The sequence below is a fragment of the Gallinula chloropus genome (assembly GCF_964237585.1).
Source record: "Gallinula chloropus genome assembly, chromosome: 23".
Classification (NCBI taxonomy): Eukaryota; Metazoa; Chordata; class Aves; order Gruiformes; family Rallidae; genus Gallinula; species Gallinula chloropus.
The window spans coordinates 6,093,031-6,105,817 of NC_140108.1; the positions used below are offsets into that span (position 1 = coordinate 6,093,031).

General features: G+C 57.1%; 2 protein-coding genes across 2 annotated transcripts in view; both read right to left on the minus strand.

The window, feature by feature from the left end:
* Window positions 1-9,673, minus strand: part of USP48 (ubiquitin specific peptidase 48) — a 32,480-nt gene extending 22,807 nt beyond the window's left edge. The window contains exons 1-9 of the mRNA XM_084274576.1: window positions 9,526-9,673; window positions 8,293-8,413; window positions 7,936-8,092; window positions 6,742-6,869; window positions 5,667-5,791; window positions 4,723-4,831; window positions 3,235-3,368; window positions 2,890-2,972; window positions 2,402-2,581 (exon numbers count right to left, since the gene is read on the minus strand). Coding sequence (XP_084130702.1) covers window positions 2,402-2,581; window positions 2,890-2,972; window positions 3,235-3,368; window positions 4,723-4,831; window positions 5,667-5,791; window positions 6,742-6,869; window positions 7,936-8,092; window positions 8,293-8,413; window positions 9,526-9,659 — 1,171 coding nt within the window. The 5' untranslated portion in view covers window positions 9,660-9,673. The remainder of the gene's footprint in view (window positions 1-2,401; window positions 2,582-2,889; window positions 2,973-3,234; window positions 3,369-4,722; window positions 4,832-5,666; window positions 5,792-6,741; window positions 6,870-7,935; window positions 8,093-8,292; window positions 8,414-9,525) is intronic.
* A 1,246-nt stretch (window positions 9,674-10,919) lies between these two features.
* HSPG2 (heparan sulfate proteoglycan 2) overlaps window positions 10,920-12,787 on the minus strand; it is a gene marked incomplete at its 5' end in the record, with an annotated part of 39,161 nt that continues 37,293 nt past the window's right edge. The window contains 5 exons of the mRNA XM_084274706.1: window positions 10,920-11,386; window positions 12,134-12,237; window positions 12,317-12,400; window positions 12,488-12,558; window positions 12,677-12,755. Coding sequence (XP_084130832.1) covers window positions 11,223-11,386; window positions 12,134-12,237; window positions 12,317-12,400; window positions 12,488-12,558; window positions 12,677-12,755 — 502 coding nt within the window. The 3' untranslated portion in view covers window positions 10,920-11,222. The remainder of the gene's footprint in view (window positions 11,387-12,133; window positions 12,238-12,316; window positions 12,401-12,487; window positions 12,559-12,676; window positions 12,756-12,787) is intronic.

The following is a 12,787-nucleotide window of genomic DNA, read 5'->3' on the forward strand; positions in this document are numbered from 1 at the left end:
CCAGAAGAACCCTCCATAGCTCCAACGCTACGTGGGACACCGAAATAGCAAGAAAAGCCTCTTGTCTTTGCAGAATTTGGGAAAAATTCACGTGCTTCTCCCAACACACTATCCAGGGGAAGTTCCTCAACCCTCTTTATTTGCATTTTTTCCAAATATTTTCTAAATTGTTCCCATCTGCACAGTCAGGCAGCAGGATTCTCCCCACAGCAGCCCTCTGCTTTACCTAACCGACCTTCTCCTGCTGCCATGTGGCTTTGTAGCCTCAGTTATGCTCAGGGTAGGCAAAAAACCCATCAACACTCAATAAATATACACAACCTCCCAGCCTAGAAAGGCTCCTACAAGCTCTTTACTTATATTCTTAAGGCAGCTTTGTATTTCAGCCCTTGTGGTTAAACAGAAACCTTTACAAGACTGAGGCCACAGCAGTTTATTTTGCTATGCTGGGTAACTCAGGAGGTTAAAAAGAAAAGCTGTGGTGCTTTTTTTTTCCCCCTTTTCTGGGCTTATTTTTCACTCTTACGCCACTAGATGTCTAGCCAGCTCCACAATGGAGCTGGAAACAAGCAGCAGTCAAACATTAACAGGATGAGAAAGCTGCTCCAGTGGCAAGGCAGCGTTTAGGGACCTTGTGATGAAATACAAGGGGTTTACTAGCAAGAGAGCCAAAGAGAAAGCGGCGTCGCGGGCGGATGGAAGCTGGAGAGGCAGGAGAACACCCCATGGCTGCTCCAGGGAGCACTCGGGCTTTAGGACAAGGTGAGGGAGTAAATACACAGGAGGGCACCTTCCAATTAAGTTGTAATTAAAGGTGTTCTAAAGAAAGATGATGTTTTGTAAAATCCAAGTGCAGCCAAGCACGAGTGGCCTGGTGGGGTGGTGTTTTTGGGGATAGGCAGATGAAATCATAGAATCCCAGACTGGTCTGGGTTGGAAGGGACCCCAAGGGTCACAGAGCTCCAACCCCCCTGCCACAGGCAGGGACACCAACCTCCAGGCCTGGAGCTACACAAGGTTGCCCAGGGCCCCATCCAACCTGGCCCTGAACACCCCCAGGGACGGGGCATCCACCACCTCTCTGGGCAGCCTGTTCCAGTCCCTCACCACTCCCTCTGTAACGAACTTCCCCCTAATATCTCATCTAAACCTTCCTTCCTTCAGCTTTAATCCACCCCCCTTGTCCTGCCATTGTCTGCCCTTTTATAAAGTTGATTCCTGAAATCTTTCAGCATTAACTTCCCTGTTTTCCCAATACCACAAAGGTTGGGAACAGCAAGCAACTGCAAATCCCAGCACTCTGAACTGCTGTTTGAATGCTGAACAGGTCCTGCATATCAACTCCAGCCTCAGCCTGAGCTCTCCAAGAAATCAAGAGCCTGTCCCCGCCCAGGGGACGCAGCACAAGACACACCAACACCAGAAGAGCACAAGGGAGGAGAAAGAATCACAAAGTGAAGCCAAAATTTGGGAACTAAAATCATTTGGATGGAGATTTTCTTTTTTTGTCCTTAATGGAGACTGTTTATCACCTCCAAGTGAAACACCTCAGTGGAAATGAAAACACAACACGTTGAGGAAACCGAAAGTCATCTCCTTATCTGCTCCCAGGCCTCCTGCACGCCGGCCAAGGAAGCGGCCACTTGCATGTTTCATCCTGATAGGCAACCTCTGCCCGAGTTATCAAGGCCTTATCTGCCACCCAGCAGGCAAGAGGAACCGCTCATGAGGTGTGTGTAGTGGGGTGAAGTTTAACAAGGTAGAGTGTAGAGTGCTGCACATGGGATATCACAACCCCAGGCAGCTCTACGGGCTGGGGGAGACTGGCTGGAGAGCTGTCAGAAAGAGAAGGATCTGGGGGTGTTGGGTGACTGTAGGCTGAGTATGAGCCAGCAGTGTGCCCAGGTGGCCAGGAAAGCCAATAGCATCCTGGCTTGTGTCAGAAATAGTGTGGCCAGTAGGTCTGGGGAGGGGATTGTGCCCCTGTAGTGGGCATTGGTGAGGCTGCATCTTGAGTGCTGGGTCCAGTTCTGGGCTACCCACCATAAGAAGGACATTGAGGTCCTGGAGTGAGTCCAGAGAAGGGCAACCAGGCTGGGGAAGGGGCTGGAGGGCAAATCCTATGAGGAGCAGCTGGGGGTGTTGAGCCTGGAGAAGAGGAGGCTGAGGGGAGACCTTATCACTACCTACAGCTACCTGAAGGGAGGGTGCAGAGAGGTGGGTGATGGTCTCTTCAGCCAGGGGACAGGAGATGGGACAAGGGGGAATGGGGTCAAGGCGTGATGGCACGCGTAGGAGCGCTTTTGGCACGAGGGCCCCCACGCATTCAGCCTCGTGGTTTTGGTGGGGGGAAAAAAAAAAGAGTTATTTTAAAAGGGCACTCACAACTTAAAGGTTTTACCTAGATCTTCATCAATCCCCAACTGGAGTTTCTTCCCTTCCATCTTCTCTATCTCTTCATCGTTGAACTTGTACCACTCGCCCGTCTGCGGGTCCTTCACCTGGGCGATGTAGTGCCCCGAGTAGGCGCTCATGCCTCGGTGGATGAGGACAGCGCTGAGTTCGTACATGTAGACACCATCTGGAAGGGAAGGAGAGGTTACATGGTGCTGGAGGAAGCAGAGTGGATCTTCCCTGTCCTAGAGCTTGGTGTTTTCACAAGGCAGCCCACTGCACTGGAACTTGGATCTCCCCAAGACCTCGCTAAGTAGGTTCCTTGGAGTTCCTTGGCGTTGCCAAGGTGCTTAGTGAGGCAGTGACTCAAACCAACAGGCTGTGAACAGCTCTTGGCATCATTTTCCATCACAAAATGAGGACTCAGAGGAGATCTCCTCTCATCTGTCGAGGGGCAGTGGGCAAAGTTAACGACACACAGCGTGCCAGACTCACTTTTTTGTTCCATGTAAGGCTCCATGTCGAGCAGCTCGGAGAAGCTGATGTAGGTGTTGAGTTTTTTCTTAAGGCCAGTTTGCCTGTGAGGAGGCAAAGCTTCAGTTCAGGGCACAGCACAAACAGCTCACACCTCAAAATAACCCCCCTACCCTCACTCTGAAACAGCTCACACCTCAAAATAACCCCCCCACCCTCACCCTGAAACCCACCGAGCATCCCTAGGGAAGCTCATGCATATGCTCAATCCCTCAACTCAATGCAAGAGAAGCAGAGAAGATGACTTCCCAAACCACCTCCACACAAACCCCAGGGAGCTCTTGGCTTTTACAGCAAGAGGTTTACCTGTCAAACAAGAAACGCATCAGCTGCAGGTTGAGTGTGCAGGGAAGACTCAACAGCCTGATCTTCCTCGTGGCATTCTGCTTGCTCTGACAAGTTTCACAGAAGTAACGATTGTCCCCTTCTAGTTTTTCTTCCTGAGAAGGGGAAATGGGACAGAAAGAAACACCTGAAGAATGAGTTTATCACTCAGCATCAACCAGCTCGAGTTATTCAGCGGCTGGAGAGCGAAAGGTCGGAAGGACCTGGGCTCCCCACCATGAAAAGGTCCTGGAGTGACTCCAGAGAAGGGCAACCAGGCTGGGGAAGGGGCTGGAGGGCAAATCCTCTGAGGAGCAGCTGAGGGAGCTGGGGGTGTTCAGCCTGGAGAAGAGGAGGCTGAGGGGAGACCTTATCACCACCTACAACTACCTGAAGGGAGGGTGCAGAGAGGTGGGCGATGGTCTCTTCAGCCAGGGGACAGGAGAGGTGACAAGGGGAAATGGCATGAAGCTGTGCCAGGGCAGGGTTAGATTGGATATTAGAAAAAAATTTGTTACTGAAAGAGTTGTCAGGGCCTGGAACAGGCTGCCCAGGGAGGGGGCTGAGTCACCTTCCCTGGATGTGTTTAAAAAAAGGGGTGATGAGGTACTTAGGGATCTGGTTTAGCACAGGATGGGAATGGTTGGGACTTGATGATCTTCAAAGGTCTCTTCCAACCTTGTGATTCTGTGATTGGGCCACACTGCCCTAAATGAGGTCATGGGGTTGTTTGGTTTGAAGGAGGAGTGGATAAACATGAAATTCACCGTTTTGGGGTGTTCCTGTGCGTACACAAACCGGTCTTTTCTCATAGCAGAGCTTCAGCAAGCAGAGAGACCGGTTTGCCAAGCACATCAGCACCAGCAGCTCCAGTGCAGAGTCACAGTTCAGGTTAGTTCTGCCCTGAATGTGTCTCAGTTGCGTCCCCACCTCGAGCCTTTAACGTGCTGGATCTTAATTTAAGCTCTAGGCAAGTCTTCAAGGAGAAGGAAGAAGGAGGAAGGAAGGAGAAGGAAGAGCAGCTGCTGGTATTCCCTGTCCTCTCTAGTATTTTTGAGAGCACATTTTAGAGGGGGGAATGTCTCCTGTCGCCCTGTGTGGATATGGGAAACACAAAAAGCAGCCACTCTCCAGGTTCTGTCCCTGACAAAGCACTCAGGAGGCTCTTCCCAGCTTTGCTGGGAAAGCATTGAGACCAAACATGTGACTTTCAAGTGCCTTCTAAAGCTGTAACACACAGGGTGCTACAGTCCAGAGCTACTCCGTGCTTCCCACCTTCCCACAGGTGTGACTGAAGCTTTATTTCCCTGTGGATCCAGAAAAACCCACCCCAAACCAACATTTCCTTTAGCATGCAGCTCACTGAGGCAGCTTGGCTACTTTGCTCCCACCCCAACCTCAAAGGGAGGAATTAAAACACCACACTGAGAATAGCAGGATTCAAAAAAACCCCAAACCCCAAGCTCATACCTTAAGAAATTCTGTTATACAGTCTGTCAACTGGTTGTGCCCTTGGATGTTTAACTCCAGCTCGTAAAATTTAGACATGAGTTTGGACTCCCTGCCACACTGGTTGCAGCTAGGATTAAAAAAAACATCCAACAAAACAAATGAACAACAGGAAAAAAAGACAAAAAATCATGAGGTCAGTTCACCAATTCATGTGTCTGAGTTCCCCAGCCCCAAGCAAGCTACTCCTTGAGCTACAGAAACCAGGAGGAAACAAATAGTTAAGTCAGAGTTAACTGGGTTTGCACCTCTGCACCCCAAAAGCTCAGCAAAAAGGTGCTGACAGGATAATAATATTTATCAGGAAAACTGAGAGTGCCTGCTTGTCACAGAATCATAGACTGGTCTGGGTTGGGAGGGACCCCAAGGATCACAGAGCTCCAAGCTACACAAGGTTGCCCAGAGCCCCATCCAACCTGGCCTTGAACACCCTCAGGGATGGGGCACCCACCCCCTCTCTGGGCAGCCTGTTCCAGCCCCTCACCACTCTCTCTGGAAAGAACTTCCCCCTAATCTATCTAATTTAACCCTTCCTTATGACTCCATACACCACTCTGTACCAGTTTTGAGGTGAAACCCACTGCTCAGAGAACACAGGGATGAAAACACCACCCCAGAGCGCACTCTTTTTAAGTTTTCCAGCTGCAGGATTTCCTGTCTCATTCACTCCCTCAAGGGTTTAATTGGTAAATTCTCATTAAGGGCTGAAAAGCAGCCAGAGAACTGCAACCCCACCGCGTGCACAGCACCAGGAAACCTAAAAGCTACAAACTTCTCCCCCCCAAAAAAAACCCCCATTTTGGCAGAAGTTCACCCGCCTGGGAGGAGGGATCAGCATTCCCCTCCCCTCCAAGACCTTCTAAAACCTTTAAATATTTACAGAAAGGTTCTTCCCAAATACTTACACTGTGACATAGGCGTATTTTCCACAGAACTGCTTTTGCACTATGTTTTGAACAGCTGGGTTTTTTTCTTTGGATAAAGTATCTTCCAACAGTGACATGAACAACTTGGAAAACTCCTGGGCATCCTAGAAGAGAAAGCCAAGTTTGTTAACAATACACCACAGCATAATGGCAAATCACAAACCTTGCTGTTAATTTACTGCTAATTACCCAGAGCCTTACACACAGGCTGCTCTGGAGTGAACTGAATAGGGAAAGAAAGAAAAAGACCAGTTGGAAAAAGAAGGGGAAAATGAAAAAGAAAGAGGAATTTGTTTAAAAGGAGCGTGAGGCCCCCAGTGTGAGTTGAACTGGCTCCTGGCCAGCCACTCCGGGTGGTTTGACTTCTGTCCTGCTCCTCACAGGGCTCTGGAAGAAGAAGAAGGAAAAAAAAAAAACCCAACCCAGTAAAATAAAATAAAACCTCCCTGTGGAGTTTTCTGTCCTGTTGACTCTCAGCTTTCAAAGCTCAGCACACAATTGAAGCTGTCCCTGCTTGTGTTACAGGTGAGGAGGAAAATAAACACCCCCCCCTCAAAAAAATGCTGCCCTGTGAATTCAGCCCCTCCTGTGAAGCTGGAGTTTCCCCATGCTGGTTTTGGGGTGTTCCTCTCCCAGCCTGGCTCTCCTCTTCCAACACCAAACAGGCTCTGGCCTCTCCCAGCTGTCCTTCAGCGTCACCGGTCAGCAGCCACCGCTTCCTTCCCCTCCCGACAACAGACTCACACTCTTCCTCCAAACAACCTCCCTCTTACTCCTCCAAGAGGATTTCCAAGCTGTGTCCTTCTCCTGAGCTCTCTTCAGCTGCAGCAACAGCCTTACAGGACTCTCCCACAGCCCCTTCCCCCCTCTAACCACCCTTTCTCTGCTCCCATCAAACCTTCGCCCTCCCAAAACACCTTCTCACCCCGTGAGACCCCTTGAAACCCCTCTCAACTACCCACCACCAAGCATTTCCCAGCCCTGGGATGAGCAGCCCAGAAAAACAACCACAAAAGGACCCTAAAATCAAGGGTTTTGACCCCCTCAGACCTACCTGCTGCTGCCCTGTGTCCAAGCCCAGCGCCTTGACGAACCCGGAGGGATCGATGTAGCGCCGTTTGCTGTTCTGCAGCAGGGCAAACAAGTACTGGAGGTGTTCACAGATGGTCCGAGGCTCATAGTCTGTGAAAACAAGATGCCACATGAGTGACAGTGAATCATCTGAGGCAAGGGAGAGAGTTTTTCCAAGCAGTTTCTTTGTTCTGTCTTTGCACAGGTAAATGTAATGACTGGAAACGGCACGGGGGCTTTTTAAAAGCTCCTTTTAAATTATCATGAGAACCAGAGGGGTTCATGTCAGTGAAGTCAAATATCACAGAAGCATTTCAGGCTGGAAAAGACCCTTCAGATCATTGGGCCCAAGCAGAGGTGCCCCACAGTGCCCAGCAGGAGCCATGAGTGACCAGTTTAAGCAACATGTGCCAACTACTCCGTTGTGACAGCTTCATATGCATAGAATCATAGAATCCCAGACTGGTCTGGGTTGGAAGGGACCCCAAGGGTCACAGAGCTCCAACCCCCTGCCACAGGCAGGGACACCAACCTCCAGGCCTGGAGCTACACAAGGTTGCCCAGGGCCCCATCCAACCTGGCCATGAACACCCCCAGGGATGGGGCACCCACCCCCTCTCTGGGCAGCCTGTTCCAGCCCCTCACCACTCTCTGTAAAAAACTTCCACCTAATATCTAATTTAAACCTCCTTCCTTCAGCTTTAATCCATCCCCCTTGTCCTGCCATTGTCTACCCTTTTAAAAAGTTGAACCCCCTCCTGTTTCTCTGCTCCCTTCAGGGACTGGAAGGCTGCAGTGAGGTCCCCCCTAGGGTTTTCACCCTAAACAGCACAACACTGTTGAAAAGGACCCTAAGGACAGGAATGGAAGAGATCAGGTGGCTGCCCTGACTCAGAGAACACCTCTGGGACCACACCCTCAGGAAAGGCACGGCACTTTGAGGCCATTGTGTCCACTCTGTGGGCAAACTGGGAGCCTCAGTCCTACTGGGGAGCTACATTTTCACCCTCCTGTGTCCCTCCAGTAGTGCAGAGATCAGATGAGCAGTTGTAGCATCACCCATCGATTCTCTGGATCAACATTATCCCAAACCCAAGGCCAGGGAGTCAAATTTTAGGAGAAAATGAGCAAAAAACCCACCCCCCCAACCCAACTCCTGTTCACAGCTTTCACCCACCTTTGTCTTTGGGGATGCCCTTTCCAGCTGCGTACTCAGTGCTGGTGCTGGGACACATGTACAGGGCTTGTCTGAGCTCCAAGTTCAGAAACCACATCTGCAGGAAGGTGTTGACATAGCACGTTGCACCAAGGTTTGTTAAGCCCACAAACGTGTCCTGCCAGGAGAGAAAGAAAGCAACATCCATCACTCACCCCTGGAAACCCAGCCACTGGGAAAACACCGCCCCAGCATCACAGAAACAGCCACATCCCAAACCACCCAGCTACAGGGGTCACCTCCCTTGTCCCTCTCTTCCCTCAGGGACTGGGAAGGAGGGGGATAGTTGGTTTTTGGGGTAGGGGGGAAGGGGTCTACCTTCTTGCGGCGCTCGCAGTTGGGGTCGTCGATGTTGTGGAAGCTGTTCTCATCGATCTCGCCCAGCCAGACGTGCTCCCCGATGCCCACCAGGCAGTTGGGGTTACCCCGGCAGTTCCTCCTGCAGAAGCAGCACCCACCCCGACTTGTCACCCTTGGGAAGGGGTGCTGTAGTGTCCCCACCCCACCCCGGGGGTGAGGGCAGCAAGGGAGACCCCCACAGCGCTGCTTAGAGGTGGGAAAAGGGACTCCCCCCTCCCAAATAAATGGTGGTTAAGGAAGGATGAGGAGACATCCCCCCGCCCCAAGGGATTGGGAATTAGAGGTGGGGAAAAGGGGGGACCTGAAGGATGTGTGCCAGACCCATGGAGGTCCCTACATCTGGGGAGACAAGCAGGGAGAGGGGTCTCCCACAACCCCATAGGGTTCCCCTATATCTGGGGAACCAAGGAGGGAGAGACAAACCCCCCAACCCCAGGGAATGAGGGTCACAGAACCATTAAATCGTTAAGGTTGGAGATGACCTCCAAGATCATCCCGTCCCACTGCCTGCCCAACACCACCCTGCCAGGTAACCCCTGTCCCACAGTGCCACAGCTCCAGGTGTCCCCATGGTGAGGAAACGTTTCCCCATCTCCAACCTAAACCTCCCCTGACACAACTTGAGGCCGTTCCCTCTCACCCCATCGCTAATTACTGGGGGGAAAGGGATCAACCCATCGCTATTCCTCCTTGCAGGGAGCCATCAGGTCTCCCCTCAGGCTCTTTGCCGCCAGATCAACCCCAGCTGCTCCCATCACGCTGGTGCTCCAGCCCCTTCCCTCTCCGGACCCACTCCAGCCCCACTATGTGCCCAACCCCGGGCCCAGCACTCGAGGGGTCCAGCAGCGGGGTTGGTCCCTACCCAGATCCCATAGAGGGGGGCTGTTCCCCATCCCGAGGGAGCCAGGAGAGGCGAGGTGCCGCCCAACCTCACCGCAGGGAGGACGAACGGGTCGGGGGGGGGGGATGTTCCCCCAGCCCCAGGGGCGAGAAGGGCCCGGCGGAGCCCCCAGACCCGCCTCACGAGGGGCAGGCGGCGGTTGAGGGGCCCGGCAGCCCCGGGGGACCAGGCCAGGGCGGGAGGGGAGGAAGACAGAGGCCGCCCCGGGAGGGGAGCGGGCTGGGGCCGGGGGTCGGGGGGGAAGGAAACGCGACCCGCGGGGTGATGGGGGGGGGAGGCCCGGTCGGTACCGGCAGGCGCCGTGCTGGCAGGGCTCCAGCCCGACGCGGTAGGCCGCTTCGATGTGCTCCTGCGCCACCGCCTCGGGCGGCACCGTCTCGGTCCAGCGCCACGCCGCCTTCTCCAGCTGCAGCCGCGGCGCCATCGCCGCTCGGCTCCGGTTCCTTTGCCCGGCCCCCGGCCCCCGCTCCACCGCCGCCGCCGCCCGGCTGCCGGTCCCGGTCCCTCCCGCCGTTAGCGCCGCTTACGCCACGCGCGCGCGACACGCTCCGGGGCGCGAAGCGCTGACGGCGACGGGATGCGACGCGCGACGCGCGCGGGAGGGAGGGGGGGAGGGAGGGGGGGGGTAGAGAGAGGGGGCGGGGCCTGCGCGCGCCGAGGGAGGCGCGGGGCCGCCCCCGGCGCGAGACCTGAGGCCGTAACGGCGCAACCCGCAGCCCCCCCCCGAGCCCCCAGTGCCCCCCACACCAACCCGCAGCCCCCAGAGCAGCCACCCAGTGCCCCCCAGTGCCCCCACACCAACCCCTAACCCCCCAGAGCAGCCCCCGAGTGCCCCCCAGGGCCCCCAGACCAACCCATAACCCCCCAGAGCAGCCCCCCAGTGCCCCCACACCAACCCGTAACCCCCCAGACCAACCCCCCAGAGCCCCCACACCAACCCGCAGCCCCCCCCAGAGCCCCCAGTGCCCCCCCACCAGCCCGTAACCCCCAGAGCAGCCACCCAGTGCGCCCCAGAGCCCCCAGACCAACCCGCAGCCCCCCAGAGCAGCCCCCCAGTGCCCCCACACCAACCCGTAACCCCCCAGAGCAACCCCCCAGAGCCCCCACACCAACCCGCAGCCCCCCCCAGAGCCCCCAGTGCCCCCCACACCAGCCCGCAGCCCCCAGAGCAGCCCCCCAGAGCCCCCACACCAGCCCGCAGCCCCCAGAGCAGCCCCCCAGAGCCCCCACACCAGCCCGCAGCTCCCAGAGCAGCCCCCCAATGCCCTCTGTACACCCAGAGCAGCGCCCAATACCCACCGTGCCACCACACCGGACAAGACTCCCCCATACCTCTCCCGCCCCCATACCATGGCCCCCCAATACCATCACCCCCAGACCCCCGTCCCATACCACAATCTCCCCTACACTCCACCCCCAGACCACATACCCCCCCCAGTACCATACCATACCCCCACAGCCCCCCATATCACACCCCCCCAGTACCTCCCCACAACCCTCCATACCAACCCCCCAGTACCCTCACACAATACCCCCAACACCCCCCAACCGCCAGACCACCCCACACCCCCCTATACTCACCCCCCATCACATATTTCCCCCCCCATACCCTCCCATTCCTACCCCTCACCACCACCCCCCACCCCCGGCGCAGCGCCCCCCAAACACAGACCCCACGCTGGTTCTCTCTCCTTTAATAGCTGTCTGCACAGGGGGGGGTCCCCCCAGCACCCCGATTGTCCCTCGCGCCCCCACCCCGCTGCCACTCCGGGGGGCACCCAGGCGGCCCGGCCGCCCCAGCACAGGTTGTTTTTTGGGGGGGAGGGGGGCGGTCCGGTGGGGGAGGGTGTAAACATTTTTGGGGGTCCCGGCCCCCCCCTCCCCGGGTCGCCCCGGGGCAGCGAAGCACCGTGTCCTCCTGGCTTTGTGGTTTTTGGAATAGAATAAAATTGGCCAAATTCCTCCCCCCCCCTACATCCGGGGGGGGTTAGGAGGGGCAGGGGGGCACGGGGGAGCCCCCCACCGCGCCGTGCCGCAGGTCGATGGGGTGCCGGGGGGCCCCGGCGGATGCCAGCACCAGCCCCCGCAGGCACCCGGCGATGCCCGAGGAGAACTTGCCGGCCGTCAGGCTGCGGGGGTCCGGGGCGCCGCCTGCGCGGGGATGGGGGCGATGGGGGACGTGGGTGGGGGGGCAGATGCTGGGCTCGCCCGCTGGCCTGCCCCGTGTGCCCAGCCCGTGTCCATCCGTGTCCCAGCCCGTGTCCATCCGTGTCCCATGGGGTGTCACCACCCTGTGTCCACTCCCTCCCTGTCCACCCCATACCCAGCCGTGTCCCACCTTTGTTCCCATCCCATGGCCATCCATGTCCCATCCCGTGTCCATCCCCTGTCCCATGGGGTGTCACCACCCTGTGTCCACTCCCTCCCTGTCCACCCCATACCCAGCCGTGTCCCACCTTGGGTCCCATCCCATGGCCATCCATGTCAATCCCATATTCCATCCTGCATCCATCCCATGTCCCATGGGGTGTCACCGCCCTGTGTCCACTCCCTGCCCACCCCACACCCAGCCCACATCCCACCCTATGTCCACCCTGTGTTCCACCCCACGTTCTACCTCATGTCCCACCCCATGGCCATCCCATGTCCCACCCCACGTCCATCCCATGTCCTGCCCCATGTCCACCCCGTGCCCTGCCCCACCACATGCCCCTTTCCCGTGTCCCATCCTATGACAGTCCTGTGCCCTTTTCTGTATCCCAGCCTGTGTCCATCCCATGTCCCACCCCATGTCCCTCCCATGCCCCACCCCACAACTGTTCCACATCCATCCCACATCCCCCCTTGCCCGTCCCATGTCCCGTCCCCATCCCATCCCCTCCGGAGGTGCCACCGTACCCACGAAGATGCTGCCCTGGGTGTTGGCCATCACGTTGGTTCCTGGCGACTCCCCGACCACCGGCTCCTCCCCGTCCACCTGCAGCCACCCGCGCCGGCCCTCCCTGCACAGCACTGTCAGCACCTGCACCGGCACACCCCCCTCCAGCCCCCACCCTGACCCCCACCCCGACCCCCACCCACCTCATCACCGTCACCCGGTGCCACTCGCCGTCGTTGACGGGGTCTTCAGAAAGGATGGAGGCCTCGCCGCTGCCCAGCTGGTAGCTGCAGGGGTGGGGTGGGCTCAGCGCTGGGGACACCCCGGGGTGGCATGGGGACACCCTGGGGTGTCACCGCGTCCCCCTCGCTCACCTGAACTCCAGCTGCCCGCCCTTCAAGCCGAGGCTGATGAAGTCTTTGGCTTTGCCACCCTGGCCAGGCTCCTGCAGGCGCAGCAGGGTGGTGAGTGGGGCAGGGAGGGGAGGGGGCCACTCTGCCCCCCACCCAAAGGGTGCTCAGCACCCCAGTCCCCTCCCCAGCAGTGCCCCCTGCCCCGCTCACCGCCCCGTGCCACAGCAGCAGCCCGTCGGCGCTGTCTGTCCGCAGCTCCAGCTCGATGGTCTCTGGCGACTCAGGGGGGCTGCAAGGAGAGGGGGGATGGGTGGGCACAGC